At 37.3% G+C, this 22,833-nt stretch overlaps 2 protein-coding genes across 5 annotated transcripts in view; both read left to right on the top strand.

The window, feature by feature from the left end:
* The window catches only part of LOC128736817 (myb-like protein P), a 64,865-nt gene extending 56,447 nt beyond the window's left edge, over nt 1–8,418 (top strand). Inside the window, exons 3-4 of the mRNA XM_053831309.1 lie at nt 7,848–8,309; nt 8,384–8,418. Coding sequence (XP_053687284.1) covers nt 7,848–8,309; nt 8,384–8,418 — 497 coding nt within the window. The remainder of the gene's footprint in view (nt 1–7,847; nt 8,310–8,383) is intronic.
* Nucleotides 1–22,833, top strand: part of LOC128738489 (sorbin and SH3 domain-containing protein 1) — a 201,177-nt gene that overhangs the window by 69,644 nt on the left and 108,700 nt on the right. For all 4 annotated transcript variants that reach the window (XM_053833677.1, XM_053833675.1, XM_053833674.1 and 1 more), the window contains exon 2: nt 7,848–8,309. The gene's annotated coding sequence lies outside the window, so the exon portion shown is untranslated. The remainder of the gene's footprint in view (nt 1–7,847; nt 8,310–22,833) is intronic.

Genomic DNA, 22,833 nt, shown 5'->3' with positions numbered 1-22,833 from the left:
TTGCTACATCGTCGTAATTGCCTATTCCCGTCCTATCCAACACAAATTATTAAAAATATCACCATTTTTATGACACACAATGCAAAACTAGTTATTCCCTAATATTTTAGGAAGGAATAAGGAAAGCCATTCTAATTTTCATCATTTGCTGGATGGATTTAGTGAATACTCCAAAAGTTCTTGTACTGATTTGACTAAAACACACTTACCTTCCGATCCGTGAACTTTGAAATCACTGAAAAGCGACTATTAAAGCATATTATTGAAATTACGCAACTGACTTCATTACTAAAATTCGTCGTACCGTTTTAAAATCCGTCCAACAAAATTTTTCATCGTCCGAACTAAAAATCACAACAATGTTTACGAAGCTAACACGCATGTATTTGTGTAGGACGGCATGACAAATGTTATTCTACAAATTGTCTGCAGGTCAGGCAAGTTTTTCTGGCTGCAGAATAACGACAATGCCTTGCGTGAGTTATTTTCATTTATGAATGACGGAAATTAAAACGATTAGTCGACATTGTCTTCTTCGTCGCACGAAAAAACGTAGGAAATTTGGCTGGTAGGAAATCTTTAATGATAAAAAGCATTTAAATAGATCTCAGCTCACTTTGATTGATTGCGTATGATAGACAACTAACTAAAATATTACGGAATAACTAGTTTTGCATTGTGTGTCATAAAAATGGTGATATATTTAATAATTTGTGTTGGATAGGACGGAAATAGGCAATTACGACGATGTAGCAACATACCCTATATTAAAAGCAAGAATTGATTTGGTTTTCACGTTTAAACTTAAAAGTAAAAATGCCTAAAATCCATTTTTTTATTTTGCCATATTCTACTATTCTGTTTTAGCAAATTTATTTTATTAAAACGACCAGTTTTCGAAAATTTCATAATTTCGATGGCGCGTTGATTTCATCCACCTATCATATCAATATACACAATAAAATTGTATGCGCATGTGCTTCGTACCAGTTTAAACTGCTAAAATTTATTAATAATTCTGTGGGATATTTTATCATGGTCGCTGCAAACGGAATCGATCAGGATGATCTAACAGTAAAACATTAACTTTTCTGCTCACGGATGTGTTTTCAAGTTATCAAAGTTGGTGGATGGATTTAGCTTTTCGCCACAGCAAGCTGTATGTTTTATAGCTTTGTAGAGAAAAGCTTTATTTAATTATGGCGGTAGCTGCCAAACAGCGAAAAGCACAATCGGTTTTATTAGTGCTTTCGGCACAGCGTGATACGACTACTTCAGCTTATGACCTGATTCTTATAGAGGTTATGAAAACCTTCTGAAGAGTGGACCACTTGGTCTGAAAGCAGTTTTATAGCGGTCATAAGAAAATACTGGTGGAGCTCATAGTTTTAATAGCGGTTTTATGGTCATGAAAACCACTATACGAACGTAATAAAACTTGAAATTGTTACTTGGGTATCGCTTCCAAAATACCACGGATATGCCAATTTTGCGCATCAAATACGATTTATTAGCATGTATATATGTACGTAATGCTGATTTTTAACTTTTTAATGCATATAAAAATGCTAGCTGGGTTGTTTCTGGATTGTTTTTTGATCTCTTTTGAGGACCGAGTTGAAATGATTTTTCAATTTCTCGAACACTTTTTAGACTCTTTTTAGACACATCTGAACTTTTATGGATTTTTTTTGTGACCAATTTTCAGAGTCCTTGAGAATTCTTTTTGAACTTTTGTCAGATTCTATTTGTTCTCTTTTGGATTCATTTTGAACTTATTTGGCACACGTTTGGATATTTTCGGATAAATTATGGCCTGATTTTGTACTATTTTTTAGATTGTTTCTGTTCATTTCGGACTCTTTTCATCTATTTTTGGACTCTTCTTGAATTTTCTTTATACATTTTGTAACACTTTTTGGACAGATTTTAATTGCTTTCGAACTGGGTAAGGATTTTTCGGTTTCCTTCTGGTCATTTTTGAATTCTTTTAGTATAAAAATCTTTTTGTACTCTTTTTGATTTATTTATAGCCTTTTTTCGGGCTGGAACCGAATGGCCGAATCCCGAATGACCGAAATCCAAATGGCCGAATTCCAACAACAATCACAGAAGGCCGAATCACGAAAGTCCGAAACGCAAAAGGCCGAATCACGAATGGCCAAATCTTAATCTAATGTTATATAAAAAATCACGAAAGGCCTTTCCCGGAATGCCTAAATCAACAAAATTTTTATTGCTCATTTTGTGAGACCTTACACATTTTGAATAAATTTTTTCATCTATTACTCTCCGCGAATTTGAAACATCGCCCTGAAAAACCTTTAAAATTTTCCCCTCTAATGCCTTTTGTTCAACTCACAGCTAAGGTGTTGAGGTGAAGGAAAAAAGCTTTTCGTAATATTTTGTACCTTAATTTCAGAAAAACAGGACATACTCTGCGCCTTATTTTTATATTGGTAGATAGAGTATAAATGATTGATAGTTGTTTCTTCCCCTAAGCATGAATGATTTACGTTTATTATAGCGTGCGAGGCCTATTGATCATGTTTCCTAGATGATTCAGGGCGAGACCACCGCAGGCCGCGAGTGTGCGCCGGTGACCCTCCGTCGGAAGCGACCACTCTATTTAGGTGCATGCATTTTCCTAAGTTTACTGACTAGTAGGGATTATTCTATAGTTAAGTCCGAACGAGCGGCAGCGAGTAAGGACAGCGTATACCCAACATTTGTACAGGCTGAAGGCCGTGATTTTTTTCGGCCGAATATGACGTTCGGCCATACGTGTTTCAGCCTTTTGTGATTCGGCCATTCGTGATTCGGCCATTCGTAGGTAATCCATTTTTTCGACTTTTTTAGGCTGTTTCTAGGTTCTTTGCGGCCCCTTTCAGACTCCTTTGGGGCTTGTCTTGATCTTACACTTTTCAACTATTTTTAGGCTTCCTTTGAGATTTCCGGGCTGTTTGTAGACCGATTTTGATTCTTTCGTGATTTGAATTGGACTTTTTTGGACTCTATTTGGATTTTTTTGTTCTTTTAGTTTATTTTTGTTTTTTCTGGACATAGTTTGACTCGCAGTAGATTGGTTTTGGATCGTTTTTGACTCTCTTTGTACAGTTCTCGACTCTGGACTTTTCGACTTCTTTTGGACTTTTTTAGATGCTATTTGTATTCTTTTCTTTTTTTATTCTTCTTGAACTCTAATTGACTCTTTTTGGTTCGTTTTAAACAATAATTTGTAATAATTTTGAACGTCCCTTTTTGGATTCTTTTTTTGGCCCTTTTCCCAACTCTTTTACTACTCCTTTTGAATCCGTTTTGCGGTTTTTTCGACTCTTCTTGTGCTTTTTTTGAAGGGCTTGCTAACCCTTTCCAACTCGGTTTTGACTTATTTTGAAATCACTTTTTGGACTTTTTTGGACTCTTTTTAGAGTTTGAACACTCTTTGCACTCTATTTAGATTGTTTCTGCATTCTTTTTGGGCTCTTTTACTATATTTTTGGACACCTTTTGAAATTACGATATACATTTCACAACTCTTTTCGGACTGATTTTGATATGTACTTTCTAGATTCTTTTTCGACTCCTTTTGGACATTTTTAGACTGGTTTTCAATTGTTTTGGACCTTTTTGAGCTCTTTTTTGATCTTTTTTGACTCTCTTTGAATCCTTTGTGGACTTTTCTCGACTCTTTTAGGATTTGTTTTGAATTCTTATTAGACCTTTTTAGAACTAATTTTGGATTCTCTTTGGATTCATTCTGAACTCTGATCAGACATGTCTCACACTTTCCGACTGATTTTAAACTCTTTTTAGGCTCTTTTCGGAGTTTTTTTTTCACATCTTTTTATATATTTTAATTTTTATTTAGTTTTTGAGATTTTTGGGGATTAATAGACAGTTTGTTCTCTTTTCAGATTTTTTTTTCGCACTCTTTTCTACAATTTTTGGACTCGTTTTAATCTTTCTTTGAATATTTCAGGGCTCTTTTTGGAATAATTTTGTTACTTTTCGGGTTTAGTAAAAAAATTGTTGGACTCTTGGACCCTAAAAAGACACTTGCCTGCTCTTTTCCGATTCTATTTACAGTCAGTCCACAATCATGGGTCATTTTAGCTTTATCTGCCGATTAATGCGTGAATATTATACTAATGGACTGTTAAAATTGTTACTCATACGTAGCTCTAATGATATTTGATGATATTTAAACGGAAATTAGCAGCTAGAGCTAAAATGACCCACAATTGTGTGTGACCCATGATTGTGTCACTATTTTGGTAATAAACTATTGAACTCTTTCTGAACTGTCTTTGGGCCTTTCATATCCTTTCCGACTCGCATTGGACTCTTTTTGGATGCTGTTTAAGCTCTTTTTGGACGACTATATTAGGTCTCTTTTTGATTTCTTTTTAGGTTCTCTATGGACTTTTTTGGACACTTTTTGGATTCTTTTTAAGCTTATTTTGATATACTTGGACTCTTTTTGGACTGTATCTATATTGATTTTGGACTGGACGTTTGGACTAGCTCTCTTGAGACTTTTTTTAACTCTTGGGGCCAATTCTCACTCACCATCACCTCACCTAAATTTTTTCGGTGAGAACAGAATTTGTGATTCTGAAAGTCACCTAGGCGATTCTCATCACCTGAGTGGCTGTACACTTATCAAATGAGGGCTGTAAGGTGAGGTGAAGATGAGTGGACATTTTTGAACTCTTTTTGACTCGTTTTGAACTCTTTTTGGACTCTTTTTAAGTTAATTTTTAATTTTTTTGGACAGTTTTGGACTACTTTTGTAGTGATTTTGAGATTCGTTTGGATCCTGTTCAAACTCTTTTCGACTCTTTTGTGCATTGTTTGACTGTTTTTTGGACTTCTTTTGTACTGATTTTAAACAACTGGTTTTTGATTCTTTTTAATTTTTTTTTATCTCTTTCCAATTCAATTTTGAATACTTTTTAGGTTTTATTAGACACTTTTTGGGATTTGTTTTTCTGATTCATTGTACGCCATTTTTTGACTTTTTTGAACTCTTTTTGGACTTTTTCAAGATTCTTTTTGTACTTTCTATAACTCTTTGTAGATACGTTTTCAACTTTTTTGAGCATTTGTGGACTCTTTTTGAACTGTTAGACTCGTTTAAGGCTTTGAATTTGGAATTGTTTAGAATCTGTTTAAACTTTTTTCGATTTTTTGGACACTCTTTAACTCTTTTGAACTATTTTCGTATTGATTTTGGACGACTCATGTTGGATTCTTTGTAAATTCGTCCTGGACTTTTACAGGCGCCTTTTGAACTTTCTTTGTACTGATTTTAGAGAGATTTTATACTCTTTTGGGACACGTTATGGACTCTCCATGTACTCTTTTTGTGCTCTCTTTGGACATTTTCTGGATTTTTTCTGACTCGTTTTGGACTTTTTTTGGATTTGGTTTAAGCTCTTTTTGACTCTTTTGGACATTGTTTAACTCTTTTTGAAGTGAGGATGACTCATTTTGGTCTCTTTTTGAATTCTTTTTGAATTCTTTTTAAATTCTTTTAAGCCCTTCTTAGACTTTTGGGTTTTATTGTACTCGTTTTGGACCCTTTTTGGGGCCTTTCCGCGTTGTTTTGAACTCTTTTTGGACACCTTCTGGATTATTTTACGACTCTTTTTGGGCCTTAGACTACTTAGTCAGATTTTGCGCTGTTATTCAATTCTCTTTGAGACATTTTTCTAAACTCTCTTCCAACATCTCGGACTCTTTTTTAATTCTGTTTGGCCTCCTTTGGCAGTCTACCTGGATGGACCCTGATATCATCTAATTTTCGGCTCTTTTCCCCTTCACGTTTTGCTCCACCCTAAGGATACTATTCACACCTTTAATTTCATTATTTTCTTCTACTACAGTAATGTTCCGATTTTGTCAGCCATGTTGAATTTTGGGCTGACAAAATGGGGAAACTGACAAAGTCGGGAATTTTTTTTCGAAAATTTTACCAAAATTTAAGACTTAAGACCGTGCAATATCGATGATTTCTACTGAAAATTAAATTTTAACCCTCAATTGGTCAACCGAAAGCTCAATGAACCGGGTACAGCACACTGGTCCAGAACCTTTTTTGGTGCGCAGCGGGAAAACGTGGTTTTAGGTTAATGAAACCTTTGGAAGACTTTCTTAAAATTAATAGTTCTATCGTGAAATAAAGAAAATATTTTTCTTCAGTTTCAATATAAAACATTGATGTGTTTTGCAAAGTTTTACAGCATATTATAACAAGAAATTTTGCTGAAGACAGTAACCTTCTATCTCTTCACCAAAGATAGAAAAATCCTATCTCTCATAAATGAAAAACCGTTAAAATCAGTATCCTATTTTAGCTGTTTTTATAGCTGTTGTATGACTTTTTGATGTTTTACAAAGTTGTGCAAATAGTAAAAATACACAACATTGCTGAACATAGTATACCTCTATCTTTGCTTGTTTAGGAACTGTGGAACTTTTACTATAAAAATACCCTAATTTTGACCTCGAATTACCCGCAAGAAGGCATCATTTTATTCAAAAACTCTCCCCAGAGAATCAGAATATTTTCAAGCAGGCTGAAAAGTTTTGTAAATCATGTTGAAAAGCACAAAAGTTAAACAAAATTTTTAGGCTGACAAAATCGGGATAAAAAATTGATAAAATCGGGGGTAGACAAAATCGTGAGCTGAAAAAATCGGAACATTACTGTATTACTGTGCATTTCAAGCGGATTTCTGCTAGTTTCAATTCTTTCAACTTTAAAATAAATCTTATCGTTTATGGATAAATTTATTCGAGGATGTGAGATTGATATTGATTAATTATTGTACTTAAATTTTTTGTCTCAATTTTGATTCTTTTTGATATACATAACTTGTTTGTTTTTTCGATGTTCTTGAGTTGCTAATGCAATGTTAAACCTATATGCTGAGAATAGTGTTTCACCCCTATTTTAATTCTGTTTCAATTTCGTTATGTCAACGGCTATTTCAATTTTTGTTTTTACTTATTTTGCCTACACTTTAATACACTACAGCAGTAAACCAAACCGAGCGATCGGAAGACTTTTAAACAACTTCGAGTTAGTTCGAAGTTAGTTTGAACTTTATGGAAAACCTTCAAATGCGATGGTAATAAACTCATGAAATGCGATGCCAATAAAATTATGAAACTGCTCTGCAAATTTAACCAGCTACCAAAATCTAACATCATTACAATTGGTTCATAAACCGAACCATTAAACTGATATATTTGCTACCGCTAGCGGATTCTGTGCTTATTCAGTCGGTAACGGATCGATGATTGGGCTAGTGTTGCCAATTTTATCATCATTAAACTCCCCTTAATTTCGATGATTTTCTCATAAAAACCAGCAACACTGTGCGTAAACCCTAATTTCCCTCGCAGCCGAGTTCATCCGACCGCGTCACGCGCTATTGATCCGAATTACCATATTTGCTTGCTCCGCACTATTGGTTTCGGTGCTTCGCCGTCATTTGCGACAAAGTTATCAATTGACAGTGCTACTTTTCCGCACCAGTCGGAAGCCAATCGTCGACTCGCACCGACCGTAATTGCGAGCAATATCCTTTCGCGGTCCATCTGGTGAATACCTACGTACATATGTTTACCGCGTGTCAACAGCAGCACCGGCTCAGAGGCCCGACCGACCCCATTACCCCACTAACAACCCCTTCACCGCGTCTGCTGGTCACTCTGGAATGCGTCACCAGTGTGCGGCCGGTCACTACACCATCTGTTCCGATGCTGATGACAACAACGCTGTTTACACGAAGGATTAATTGGATTTTCTTGTCTCTCCGTTTTCGTTTCCACAGGCGTCTGGTCACCGCACAACCGCTCCACCGAAATTCTCACCAAAGCAGAACTAGCCGAGCGAAGCAAAGATAACAGCAGCCGCTCGGAACCGCTGCAACCCGTCTGGACTCCTCGCAGTGCCCCACCATCTCCGGTCGGCGAACGGCGTGAATTTCGTCCGATTGGATACGAATCTCCCACTCCGCAGCGTAGAAACCTTTCGAGCGCCACTCCGACATCCCGAGCCGAAACACCGCAGGTTTCACCGCCGTGGACCAACACCCCGGGCTACGATAAACCCGTCGAATTCACCAGCAATCCTCCGGACGATTCATCACGAAGGCAACTTCAAAACTCCAACTCACTGCCCACTATCGGAACGCGTGACGGTAGTATCTTCGGCGCCCCAACGCACCACCACTCGGTTCGGTTCGCAGCCCCACCGGCCAGTCCCACCATCAACACGCTGCTCAAGTCCAAAGGTAAGTGTCTTTGTATCTGATTTTGTTTTTTTTCTACCACAACCACATAAAAAGCACGTTTTTCTCTGCTGTAGAACCCAGAAAAAAAGCAACAACATTCTATGTGTGATGCACCGGTCGGGAGGTCGGTCGGTCGACCGAAGATTCCGACACTTTATGGGTGGTTTGCAAAGGATAAATTTCACTTAACGGTGTTTTGTTTTCTACCTCCACCTTCACCTTCACCACCTCACCCCTTGTCGTCTTTGATGTGCGTGTTAGATAGGATATTTATGGCACGATTAACGTTTCACCCGGATGTTGTTACAGCCAGGCTGGCAGACTTGCAGGCAGGGGGATTTAATTTTATTGTGTTGACGGTATCACGTTTCCGAACAGCAATTAGGTAATGCACGTTTGATTGAATTAAATAGCACCGACTTTTTATGGGGGGTTGACTAATATTATCACAAAGTATTAGGTGGCTCCATCGAACGAAACTCGCGTCCCCATCGCCACTCGCTGTTACAAAAACTCACAAGTTTCATTCATCCAACCGCTGAAATGCACCGAAACGGAACTTTTCATACGAATCCAAAACGAATATTTCCATCGAAAGCATTCGTTCGGCTTCGGCAAATTAGATTTACTCGATTCGAAAACTTTTCTTCAGCAACCCCACCAATATCGGAAAATAAAATGCAAATTACAAACTCTATCCCCACACACTAGAGTTTCGACGAAACAAATAGTTGGACAGAAAAAAACGAAAGAGAGATAGAGCGTGAAATCTAATCCCACATGACAACGGCAAAGATCGAAGGAAAAACTTTTTTCATCTCCAGCATGTCCCGGTTCGAAGGAAGCCAATCTTGTGACATCTGTCCCGTCCGAAGTGCGAGTTTGATAAGACTTTTACGATCCGAACGTCCTTCATCGTTTTCTGATTAGGGTCAACTCGTTCTGCCACCCCAAAACTATTCAGACCAGTCCAAGTCAGTAGCTACGGTAAAGCAATCATTCATAGCTTAAATTGTACGCTTTTGCTATCGCCTGCATACAACGAAATTGCACTGCGGTCATTGACTGGCGGGGAGCAAACTCCGGTGGAAACTTAAACATTCTTGAAATAATTTGTTTGAGAGCCGGTTTCATAGAAACTGCCGCAGCGCAGCAGCGGCAGCAATTCTCCCCCGTGTATACAACTTTCTCAAGAAACTTAAACACATCCAACCACATCGAACCATAAAGGATGGCATAAAGCTTCCCAGGAAACCAATGGAAAACTGAAGCTACCACCGCACCTGTACGGCACGGCGGTGGAACAGTAGTGCGGCCGGCAAGAAAAATAGCGAACTTTTCCTTCCAGATTTTCGACAAACTTTCTCCTTTCGTTCTGCCACAGCAAGCTGCTTTCAGAGACCAGTAACCCACCCCGCACGGCCGCACCACACTCCGCAGGAACGTTCCCGGCACCTTGTCGAACTGACAAACGAATTTAAAATCTGCGGAAATTAGGAACGAATTTTGAATAACAATTGGGTAATTGGCAAAATTCGAAGATAAACTGTAAGTTTCCGTTCACCGAATGGTTCAGCCGGAACAAGCGCCCGCCCGCATGAATGGAGCCGATTCGAATGCCAGCTTGTAAACCACCAGTTGGTTGTTCGTTGCTCTGATTTGGGTAAAGTTTTTAAATCACTTTTTTGGGTGCGTGTTTAAGATAGAATCATGCCATGGTTTTTATCAGCTCATATAATTTTTAATTTGTCATCGATAAAAACTATCAATTATTCAAGTTTAAATGAAATTTATCTTGAAAAAAAAATATAATTTCATGTGACTTTGCTTTGTGACTTTCCAAACAATTAATTTTTTTTCAACTCACTCGTATTTTCGGACCTAATTTAACGTAAGCTTTGAATAAGACATCTGGTATGCAGAAAAAAAGAAACCTGTTGGGCCTCATTAGTCTTAATCAACCCTTTTAACGGTTTGTTAAAAAATCATGAATAACTAAAAGCAAAGCCTCGGGCTTTGCTTGTCTGCTTGTCAATCAATGTCGAGTCAGTGACTTGAAACTTTTTTGGCAATGGGCCTATTAGTATACAGGAAACAATTGTAGAACTAATGTAACTAATGTAAAATTATTGAACGAAAAACGGGTAGCACCGTGTGCCTGCGTACGAAATTTTAACTGAAACGAATTCCAATATGCTTCCTTGATAGCATCAAATGTGAAAAACTTTCACTTCGTTTGTCATGGTCTAATCTGGGAGTAAATATAAAAACAACATTTCCAGAAAAGTAGTTAGAAAACGAAGTGACCCTTTCCCCGCTCTATAAGCCACGTCATTGAGCGAAATTGATAGCGTAGTAACACTACCCATACCCAAATCTAAATTTTTATTATTTTTTTTCGATCAATAAAGTACAACAAAACAACCACACACCAAACGCCAACCAACAATTCCATTGACACCAAACGAAATTGATACCACTTTCTTGTTTCTGGAAAGCAAGAAATGCAGTTCTTCTCCTTGAAGTTTTCCAATTTTTCTTGTCGTAAAAACTTACCTTGACCGGAGACAATCATAACAAAAAAATAGACCCAGTTAACTTTGAGTACGAGGTACTGTGCGGTACTGCCAGAATCAGTAGGATCGTTGAACTAGCCCCATAATTGTCCTGTACTCTAATAATCGGCTGTGAAGTCTGTCGATAAAGAAGGCTCAAGTCTTAAGGATTTTTTTGTATACCGCTTAGCTTGATATTTAAGATATGATCCCAATTGAGAGAGCACCAGGTTATGCATTATAACCAGAAGATTTACAAGTCTAGTGGGTGTACCCAGCTAGCACCCACTCGTATATCAATGTATGAAAATTATCGTAAATATCTCGTAACAAATTCGAAATCGTAATTAAAGCTTGATAAAGTGGACCAAAGTTGATTTTCTATCGTATATAATGATAACAACTGACATACATACATACATTCAGCACAAAATCGTCGCGAGTCGCGCTTAATCGGATATTATCGTATATAATTACCTATATAGTTGTAATGCTTGTAATTATTTCTAATCACGTATATCGCCTCCAAAATAGTACGGATATGCCAATTTGGCGCTTCAAATACGATTTATTAGCATGTATATCTGTACGTAATGCTTTTATGCTAGCTGGGTAGTGAGTGCAGAAAAGCTCTGGCTATGATCTTCTTGAGTATCGCGGCAATAACAATAAGAGGAAGTCAGCCAGGAAGAGACAACCGGTGTGAGAGGGAGAAAATAAGGAAGAAGGGAGGAGGTAATGAGAAAAAAGAAGTTGCTCAGAGGAGATAATGGTCCGGAGAGAACAAAACAGGAAGACAACAGGAGACAAACAGAGAAGAGAAAAGCGGGACGTAATAGCAATGATAAGGGAGGTTAGAGACATAAAGCGAGGAACAAAACAGAGAGACAGAAAACGAGAGATAAACGACAGACAGACAGACAGACAGACAGACAGACAGACAGACAGACAGACAGACAGACAGACAGACAGACAGACAGACAGACAGACAGACAGACAGACAGACAGACAGACAGACAGACAGACAGACAGACAGACAGACAGACAGACAGACAGACAGACAGACAGACAGACAGACAGACAGACAGACAGACAGACAGACAGACAGACAGACAGACAGACAGACAGACAGACAGACAGACAGACAGACAGACAGACAGACAGACAGACAGACAGACAGACAGACAGACAGACAGACAGACAGACAGACAGACAGACAGACAGACAGACAGACAGACAGACAGACAGACAGACAGACAGACAGACAGACAGACAGACAGACAGACAGACAGACAGACAGACAGACAGACAGACAGACAGACAGACAGACAGACAGACAGACAGACAGACAGACAGACAGACAGACAGACAGACAGACAGACAGACAGACAGACAGACAGACAGACAGACAGACAGACAGACAGACAGACAGACAGACAGACAGACAGACAGACAGACAGACAGACAGACAGACAGACAGACAGACAGACAGACAGACAGACAGACAGACAGACAGACAGACAGACAGACAGACAGACAGACAGACAGACAGACAGACAGACAGACAGACAGACAGACAGACAGACAGACAGACAGACAGACAGACAGACAGACAGACAGACAGACAGACAGACAGACAGACAGACAGACAGACAGACAGACAGACAGACAGACAGACAGACAGACAGACAGACAGACAGACAGACAGACAGACAGACAGACAGACAGACAGACAGACAGACAGACAGACAGACAGACAGACAGACAGACAGACAGACAGACAGACAGACAGACAGACAGACAGACAGACAGACAGACAGACAGACAGACAGACAGACAGACAGACAGACAGACAGACAGACAGACAGACAGACAGACAGACAGACAGACAGACAGACAGACAGACAGACAGACAGACAGACAGACAGACAGACAGACAGACAGACAGACAGACAGACAGACAGACAGACAGACAGACAGACAGACAGACAGACAGACAGACAGACAGACAGACAGACAGACAGACAGACAGACAGACAGACAGACAGACAGACAGACAGACAGACAGACAGACAGACAGACAGACAGACAGACAGACAGACAGACAGACAGACAGACAGACAGACAGACAGACAGACAGACAGACAGACAGACAGACAGACAGACAGACAGACAGACAGACAGACAGACAGACAGACAGACAGACAGACAGACAGACAGACAGACAGACAGACAGACAGACAGACAGACAGACAGACAGACAGACAGACAGACAGACAGACAGACAGACAGACAGACAGACAGACAGACAGACAGACAGACAGACAGACAGACAGACAGACAGACAGACAGACAGACAGACAGACAGACAGACAGACAGACAGACAGACAGACAGACAGACAGACAGACAGACAGACAGACAGACAGACAGACAGACAGACAGACAGACAGACAGACAGACAGACAGACAGACAGACAGACAGACAGACAGACAGACAGACAGACAGACAGACAGACAGACAGACAGACAGACAGACAGACAGACAGACAGACAGGCAGACAGACGGAAGTTTCGGTAGTTTTTTTTACAATCGACGGAAAGAATGGTCGAAAAGTGTTTAAACAAAGGTAGTTAGTATCTCAGAGGAGACAACACATGAAGGGAAAAGAACTGGAAATTAGGTATGGAAGGGTCATTGAAGCCACGCTCATTGAGTTTGTATAATGTTCCTCTATACCCAAGCTCGGTGTTCCGAACCAAGCTTAACTGGATGTCGATTGTAACCGGATTTGACACCAATTGTTCCTCCAGGCCCGGCAGATCGCAGAACCACGGCGAACAACGGTTTCCATTTCCATTCTTTCCCCCACGTCTTGTCTACCCTGAGATACTATCAACGCCTTTATTTAATTACTTTCTTCTACCGTGTCCTTTACCATTCCCATCTTCGATTATTAAAAAATCTTTGCAGAGGTCAGTCCCGGCGTAGTGGTTAGCATTCACGCCTCTCACACCGAGTCAAATCCCAACCCCGCAGAAATTACGAATGACCCAAGCTGGTTAAAGTGACTATAATCTAACAAAAAAACTACAAGGTATACAGCCCTAAGGATTATACGAAAGCGTGACGTAGGACTATGTCAGATCATTAGATCAAAGACTAATGTAAACTGCATTTCTGGTATATGTATGTTTATAAGAGTGTAATTGTTTAAGTGAATGTTTAAAAGAGAAGAGCGAAACATTCAGATTTAATTTTTCATTCAATGCAATGGTGGCTTTGAAAATATGTGAACGAGGGTTCATAAGTATAACGCCTGCAACCATTGAGACAGAGATTTTTTTTAAATCACTTGTGTGCACATTAAGGTTGAAATAGTAATAAATGACCAGCCCACAGATTATTGTATTAAATATCATTATGCGTAGCTTGACATGTTTCAATAATCTTACTTTAACTCACTTGTGGCCTTTAAAAGGGCCGTTGATAACAAATAACATTAAAGCCAAAGCACGTTCATCGCAAATATGATGTGCTATTCGAATGTCCTTCTCTTTTGACATGAATGGCAACAGGCACGTAAGTTAGCGACGTCGATTCGCCGTCTTTTGCTCCGAGAAGGTTTTACTTGTTTATTCTTGTTTATTCTATAAAAAATCATCTGACAGCATATGGTCTTTACTAGTTTACTTTCACAGCTTACCACTTGTTACAAAGAGGAAAATATGGCAAATGCGCAAAAATTTCTATTTTATTTGTATGAGAGTCCTTATCTACCTACCACAGGGGTGAGGGGTCTGAAACCATCATAAAACCCCACATGCCAAATTTGGTTCCATTTGCTTGATTAGCTCTCGAGTTATGAGGAAATATGTGTATTATTTGTTTGGGAGCCCCCCCCCCTCTTAAAGAAGGGATGGGTCTCAATTCACCATAGAAAAAATTTTTGCCTTCTGAAACTCCCACATGTCAAATTTGGTTCCATTCGTTTGATTGCTTCTCGAATTTTGTGGAAATTTGTGTTTTATTTGTATGGGAGCCCCCCCTCTTACGTTCTCCATAAAATTGCTCTTTATCCCCCTTCATAAAATGGTCATTCATGGTCATTTTATCTATCCAACGACATATAAATTGTTCAGTTTCGTTCAGTAGTTTAACTACATTAGTATTTGAAATCTTTCATTCAAACGTTACACTTCTATTTTCGTTTTCACAAAGGGCTACCCAATCCCAGTATTGTAAACAAAGACGAAGTCCTACGTCAAAAAATCTTTCGCGTCAGAAAATCTATGTTCAATCTAAGCAAAATTTCATAAAATTTCGAGACCCTTCGATCCATATTGTACAACAATTTTGGAAAATACCCAGGAACGAGAAAGATCGAGAAAAGATTGAGCGAGAAAGGCAAAGAGCGAGGAAGGGAAAGGCAGAGCCTCTTGTCCCATTCTTGTGTCAAACCCTTTCCTTGCTTGGGGGAGAGAATGAGTAATAGATTTTTCCTGAAGTTACTTTTTACGCGTTTTTTACGCGAATTTCGGAATTTATGCGGTTTTTACGTGAATTTACACGGTTTTGATTTACGTAGAACGTATCCTTCGCGTAAAAGGCGACTGGAGTGTATTATTTACTGCTTTAGCAAAGAAAGAGAAAGAACGCATAAAAAAGGGAGAGAACTAGAATAGGCCTGAAGAAAGAAGCAGAGAAAAGATGAAGGAGAAATAAAGCAAAAATATGAAAGATAGAGAAAATAGAGAGGGTGGATAGAGGAACTAAAATAAGAGAAAAGCAAATGAAGGTGAGTTATTTTGTGAAAGAAGAATGCAATGAGGAAGAAGAGAAAAGGAAACAACCAAAAAGACGGACTTCACGCCAACTGGACCGAAGGTTGGCACGACCGTCTCAGAATTCAATGAAACTTTGTGTTCATATGTGGAGAGTTCATGTAAATAAGCAACTTTGCATACTTAATTATTCCAAAATTGGTCTAGAGTAACTTTTGGAAAGGATTTAATTTTTTCTCTTTTTACCTTTGTTATACAATATAACAAAGGTTTAGGAATTGGTCGAAAAACACGAAGTCGATCTGAGGCCCGGAGGGCCGTGTCACATATACCAATCGATCAGGTTCGACGAATGAGCAATGTCTGTGTGTGTGTGTGTGTGTGTGTGTGTGTGTGTGTGTGTGTGTGTGTGTGTGTGTGTGTGTGTGTGTGTGTGTGTGTGTGTGTGTGTGTGTGTGTGTGTGTGTGTGTGTGTGTGTGTGTGTGTGTGTGTGTGTGTGTGTGTGTGTGTGTGTGTGTGTGTGTGTGTGTGTGTGTGTGTGTGTGTGTGTGTGTGTGTGTGTGTGTGTGTGTGTGTGTGTGTGTGTGTGTGTGTGTGTATGTGTGTATGTGTGTGCGCTTCAATTTTCAATCGCCTATTTCTCGGAGATGGCTGAACCGATTCGTCTGCTATAACTTTTATTTGAAAGGTATTTTTACCTAGTATATCACTATTAAATGGTTTCGTGGTCTGACTTTTAGTTTAAAAGTTATAAGCAAAAATGTGAAAATTACGTGACACGATTTGCTCCGGAACCACGTAACCGATTTCATCGATCTTAGTACCAAATAAAAGCTCTTACTATTGCTAAACTTCACGCCAATTTTTATTGAAAACAAACAAGTGGTTTAAAAGTTATGCTTAAAAAAACAGTTTTGACAAGGTTCAAATGATCGCCTGTTTCTCAGAGATGGCCAAACCGATTTACGTGCTATTAGTTTCATTTGGCAGGTAATATAGCCGGATAGATCACTATTGAATGGTTTTTTGATTGGATGTTTAATTTAAAAGTTATGAGTAATTCAATACACCACACCAAAATTAACAATAATTTATAATGATTTTAACCAAGAAAAATAACCTAATTTCAATTATTTTAATATCAAACGAGAGGTTTTCACACTACGAATATATATATATGCAAAATTTCATAAGAATTGGTTTTGCCGATCAAAAGATATTAACCCTCCAACACTCGCGCCAACTTTTGTAATACGGTTACTCGCGCGCACAATAGCCCAAAACCAAAGAAAACGTGCGCACTAGAGTTTTGACTAGGAAAACTTGGTTTTAAGTTTATCGAACCTTTGGAAGAGTTTCTTGAAATTGAAAGCTCTATCGTCTGGTAGAATTTGAATTTTGATTAATCCCCATTTGAATTTTGATTAATCCCCCTAAAAGTGAAATAAAAAAAATTATTTTCCTTCAGTTTCAATATAACACATTGATGTGTTCTGCAAAGTTTTAGAGCATATTATTACAAGAAATTTTGCTGAAGACAGTAACCTTCTATCTCTTCAACGAAGAGATCTTATTTATTGTATATGAATTTGAAAAATCAGTTTTTCTAGTTTAGCTCTTTTTGTAATTGTTCTATGACTTTTTCATGTATTACAAAGTTGTATAAATAATAAAAATACACAACTTTGCTGAACGTAGTATACCTCTATGTTTCCTTGTTTACGAACTGTAGAACTTTGATTATAAAAAATACCCTGATTTTGACCCCGAATTACTCGACTACCAACAGACGGATACATTTTAAACATTTTACATTTGCTGGTAGTTTTGCTGCACACAGACACCATTTTTCCATATGAAGAAACGAAAGAGAATTCCAGTTGTGGCCAATTGCGGTACACCTCACATGCTACTTGCTTCGTTTCTGTGATGTCGGTTTATGCTAATCTGTTTTCCTAACAATTTAAAGTGATAATGCATTGAATAATTCTGACATTTTACTCATAACAAGTTTATTGAAGAATATACGTTAGTTAAACAACGGTTTGTAACTTTATAACAATATGGCGTTGAAAAACCTACACGTGTTGTACAAAATACAACAGCGTGAGTAACCGAAGGTTAATAAAAATTGATGAAAATTATTCTAGAAAACTCTATTGATGTGCATCAAATAGAATGGCATTACAGGAAATTATGCATAGTTCAAAAACCTATAAACTAGGCCTTTACTAGGCAATGTATATGTTAAAGAATAAAATTTCCTCTTACAACTTACTTTTATTTGCACTTACTCAAATTAATAACAACTTACTTATCCTTACTCAGCAATTTCATGAAAAAAGGATCTATCAAAATTTAAAAGTGTTCCGATTTTGTTCAAAATTTGTAAACTTATTCAATTTTCAAAAATTTTATGTAAACCAACGCATTACGCATAGTTGATTAATAGATGAATTATGTTCCGAAAACGTTAGTATATACGTAATATACGATTTGTAACTATATAACAATATGGCATTCAAAAACCTACACATGGTGTACAAAATACAACAACGTGAGTAACCGAAGGTTCATAAAAATTGATGAAATTTATTCAAGAGAACTTTATTGTTGTGAATCAAATCATTCTAGGCGTTACAGGAAATTATGCATAGTTCAAAAACCTTTTAACTAGACCTTTACTACGCAATGTATATGTTAAAGAATAATATTTCATCTTACAACTTACTTTTACTTGCACTTACCCTCATTAGTAACAACTTACTCAGCAATTTCATGAGAAAAGGAACTATCAAAATTTATAAGTGCTTCTATTTGGTTCAAATTTTGTACAAACTTATTCAATTTCCAAAAATTTCATGTAAACCAAACGTGTCGATTTCTATCTCAAATTGCAAGTAAGACGGTATAACAAAGGTTCCTTTCACCACTAGGTGGATTAAATCAGGTTTTTAAATTAATTAAGGGGGCATAGTACTTTTTCAATTTAAAAAAATCGAAATTTTTTTTATTGATTATTTCGAAAGATTAACATTTTGACCATACGTGTTTCAAGTCATTTCGATGAATTCCAAAAATTGACAAAGTTACAGCTATTTGTACCGCGCATGTCTGGAGCGATTACACAGCGAATAAAAACTTCAACGTCGTTTTTCTCGAAACCAGGTTTTGAAAGTCGGTACCATAAATATCTCAAGAACGGCTCAAGCAATTCTCATGATTCTTTTTTTGTTTTAAAGCCAACAAAATTATCTAGTGTTTGACCCATCCTTTTTTTGATATTACAATTTTTGTATTTTTTAGAAATGTTTAAAGTCAATTTTTTCGACTAAAAACGTTACTTTTATGTTTGAATGTCCGCCATTTTGTTATGCGTTCGAATTTTAAAAAAGGATGGGTCAAACACGAGATAATTTAATATACTTTCATGTCGTTTTGAAATTTTTCAATTCGGATAAGCCCCCCAGCGCCAATCCATGGTACCGCAAATCATGTTTTTTTCGAATGATCATGTTTAAGGAGCCGTAGGGGAGAGGGGAAGAGGTTCACATATGCAAACAAAATTGTAAATATTAGTATAAAGTGCAATGTTTTGAATGCAAAAAACCCGAATTGATTCGCTTTTCGCGTTATTGAGAAAAAAATATTTGAAATAAGGCAAAAAATATGGTGTAAAAGTACTATGCCCCCTTAAGAAAACAAAAGTTTGTATCACCCTAATAGATGAATTCATGGTCACCCTAATAGTGCAGAAAGATGCGCTATATTTTATTATTTTACTTCTCCGACGACACCACCCTTGAAAACATACACATTTTTCATCAAACGGTTTTTAGCCTAAAAACAGTTATATCTTATTAATTAATGCAGAAAAAGCAAAACCGTCTTCAGCAAAAATATTCCTCTTTTATGTGCAAAATGTTTTCTAGAATATCACATTGAGCTGTCTGTTGATATAAACATGTTACAAGAAGAAATGTGATTTGAGGGGTCGTTTATAAACAAAGGTCTATTGCTGAAAATGGGTAAAAGATAGAAGTTTGGTATCTTCAGAAAAAATACTTAAAATTGGTTTATATTTAATATTTTGAAACCAAAAAAGTGAAAAAAGATTTACTCAAAAAGTTATTACTTAAATTGTTGTTAAAGTAACTCGTAAATATTGGACGACCCCTTCAAAAGATGCATCATTTTTTCATTCAAAAAGTTGCCGAAGACCACATTGAGCTGAGACACGCCGTTTAACCGCAAATATATTTGTCCCGAAATTTTAATTTCTGGCCCATAGTGCATAGATAAAAGGAAGATTAAAAGAAAAGGCCTGAGAAAAAAAAGCAGAGAAAAGATGGGAGAGAATTAAAGCAAGAATGTAAAACATAAATAGAGTGGACGGATAGAGAAACTGAAATAAGAGAAAAATAAATGATGGTAAGTTACTTTGTCTTTTCCTTCAATTTTTTTTAAACACGCAATATAGGCTAGAGATGAATGAATTTAAAATTTAAAATCTCTTTAATCAATAAAAAAAAACAATATAAGTGGGAGAGAGTGAAATTCACTCAGTGAATAGAGATTAGAGTAAATGAAATGATTTTCGCGGAGAGAATGAAATGATTAGGGAGAGAGAAGGAAACAAAAAAGAAAATGAAATGAATAAGGAAATATAGATAGAAAGAAATAATACCGAGGAAAGGAGGGAGTGAGAGAGAATGAAAAGAGAAACATAAAAGGAAAGCAAAAAAAGAAAGGAAACATATGCAGAAGGAAACAGATAAATTGATTGCTTAGGAAGAATGCGTGAATATTCAATACTTTTTAACGTGAAATTGTTAAAATATTCTCGAATATTTTATGTTGACAATTGTTGGTATTTTTATGCTTACCTGCTGATGGATTTCTGTAGGATTATCCTCAAAATGTCTAGAAGTTTCTTTTTCAATTTATTTTTCCACATTTGGTTTTTGTTTGTATAGTTTCATATATTAAATTTGTTGTTGAATCAGTCTATTGCTATAACCTTTAGTGCTCGGTATAGGGATTTAAGGGTGAGCTTAAGTTTGCTATAAATAGAAAAGTATTCCGGTGTATATATTACTCAATTCGTCCAGGAAAGGAAGTATTGCAAAAAGAAAAGGATAAAGAACGTGAATAAGAAGAGAAAAGGAAGACTAGAGAGAAGAAAAACGAGGAGAGAGATAAATAAGAAGGAGCGAGAGAAGGAAAGGAATAAGGAGAGCGAAAGGAGATACAGAAAGAAAGGGAGAAAAATGTGAGCGCCCCACGAGACATATGGACGAGAGCAAAATGGACATTAGACATAAATACATTAGGCATAATGGACGACAGGCTTAATGGACGATAGCTATAATGTGCTAAAACGTCATAACGTATGGTAGGTATGAAGGAAGTTAGGCACTTTGCCATTAGCTTGCAAAAGGTTAAATAAGGTTATTGCAAATTATTTTTAAAGTTTTTGTCACCCCCCTCCCCCCCCCCTTTCAAATTGGCATGAAAAATTAGGGGGCAAAACAATAATTTGTGAGACATAAGTCAATTTTTTTATAAAATCAATTGTCTGTGGGCTCTACAGCCTAAAAAACACGAAAAATGAGTATTACGCTTCAAACACGGTTTTTAAACGGTTTTATTTTACACGGCACGTATCCCCCGTGTAAAAAAACTTGAGTGTACTGTCCTTACTCACTGCCGCTCGTTCGAACTCAACTAAGGGATAACACCCCTGCTAGTCAGTAAACCTAAGCAAATGCATGCACATAAATAGCGATGATTTTCGCGGGAGGGCTGCCCCTCATAGAACGAAATTTATTAAATTATGCCTAAAGTCTGTATGCTTAACGGCGGTATGCCTAACGTAGCGCTCCCGAAAAACAAAACTAAACAAAGAACTGAGAATAAAAAGAAAGGGAAACAAGAAGTAGAGGGCACAAGTGGCTGAAACAGATAAAAAAAGATAGAGAAGTCTTAATAGTGAGAAGTAGTAATAGAGAAAAGTTGAAAGAGAGATACAGAAAGAGAAAAAAATATAAAGAGCGCGAACTAGACAGAGATGTAGAAAGTTAGAAAAATGGAAAAACAGAATAATAAAAAGGTAGAGGAATAAAAAGATGAAAGAGTAAACAGGCAAAGAAATAGAAAAACAGAGAAATAGATAGATAGAGAGGTAGAAAGATAGTGAAATAAAGATGGAGTGCGCAAGTAACCAAACCTAGCATTAACATAAACAGTTAATCAACAGTCTTTGGCGTTTCTGGCATTTTTAATGGCACATTGCTGTTGCTTTTTGACTGTAGCTGTTGTAAATTAGCATCCAAAGTTCTATTTCAATTGTTTTTGTCAGTAATCAGTTGCAAATAATGCGCTACAGTAGGGTTCCCGATCACATGAAAATAACAACTTTATAACAGGATGAGTTCTAAATAACAAGTTTCTTTATAACAAAATCCTCTTTGCTTTTTGTTATAAACTTGGTCTCGTTAGTAGTTAAAAAACGAAAATTGTAACAAAATCTGCTCTAGGCATGTCATAAATATATCAAATTATGGTATAATTTGGTCTAGTTTATATCAAGATGAGTTACAAAAATAAGCATTCAGGGCTGGGGAATACGGTAGGTGGGGCATTATTGAAGTGTTGGTTTTGGCCAAAAATTCGCGCACAAGTAATGATGCATAACGCATAGCGCCACAAAAAGATCGGAAATAGAACAAGCGTATTTCACGAAAATTTAAAATTCGTGATACTTTTTGATATTATTCAAGCTTAAACAAATATTCCTTTAGCAAAACTTCCACTTCCGTTTGGAAAGCGAAACGGTTTATCCAATAGATTGGACCAATTCTCTCTTATATCTAAGCTAAAAAGAACAGATGAGAAAGCAATTTTTTATTCGACAAAACTCTCGCCATTGCTATCGTTCGCAAATTTCACTGCAAAGTTGCTCACAAATTCAATGACGTTGAAAAAACTTCCGCTGCTGTTCAAACTTTGACTCGTCGCCGCTTACACGGCACCTATAAAGACGTTATTCATCTTGAACCGTTTGGAATGAATTTATATTCGGAGAAAAAGTTGCGGATAAATTCTTCACTTCACACTTCCCCGACCCGGTCGGTGCAGTGCCAGTCCAGATAGCAGGTTTCCCAAATAGTTTTCGTCCTTGT

The sequence above is a fragment of the Sabethes cyaneus genome, chromosome 2 (genome assembly GCF_943734655.1).
Source record: "Sabethes cyaneus chromosome 2, idSabCyanKW18_F2, whole genome shotgun sequence".
Taxonomy (NCBI): Eukaryota; Metazoa; Arthropoda; class Insecta; order Diptera; family Culicidae; genus Sabethes; species Sabethes cyaneus.
The sequence above is the reverse complement of the archived record's forward strand: the minus strand, read 5'-3'. Positions and strand labels throughout refer to the sequence as shown.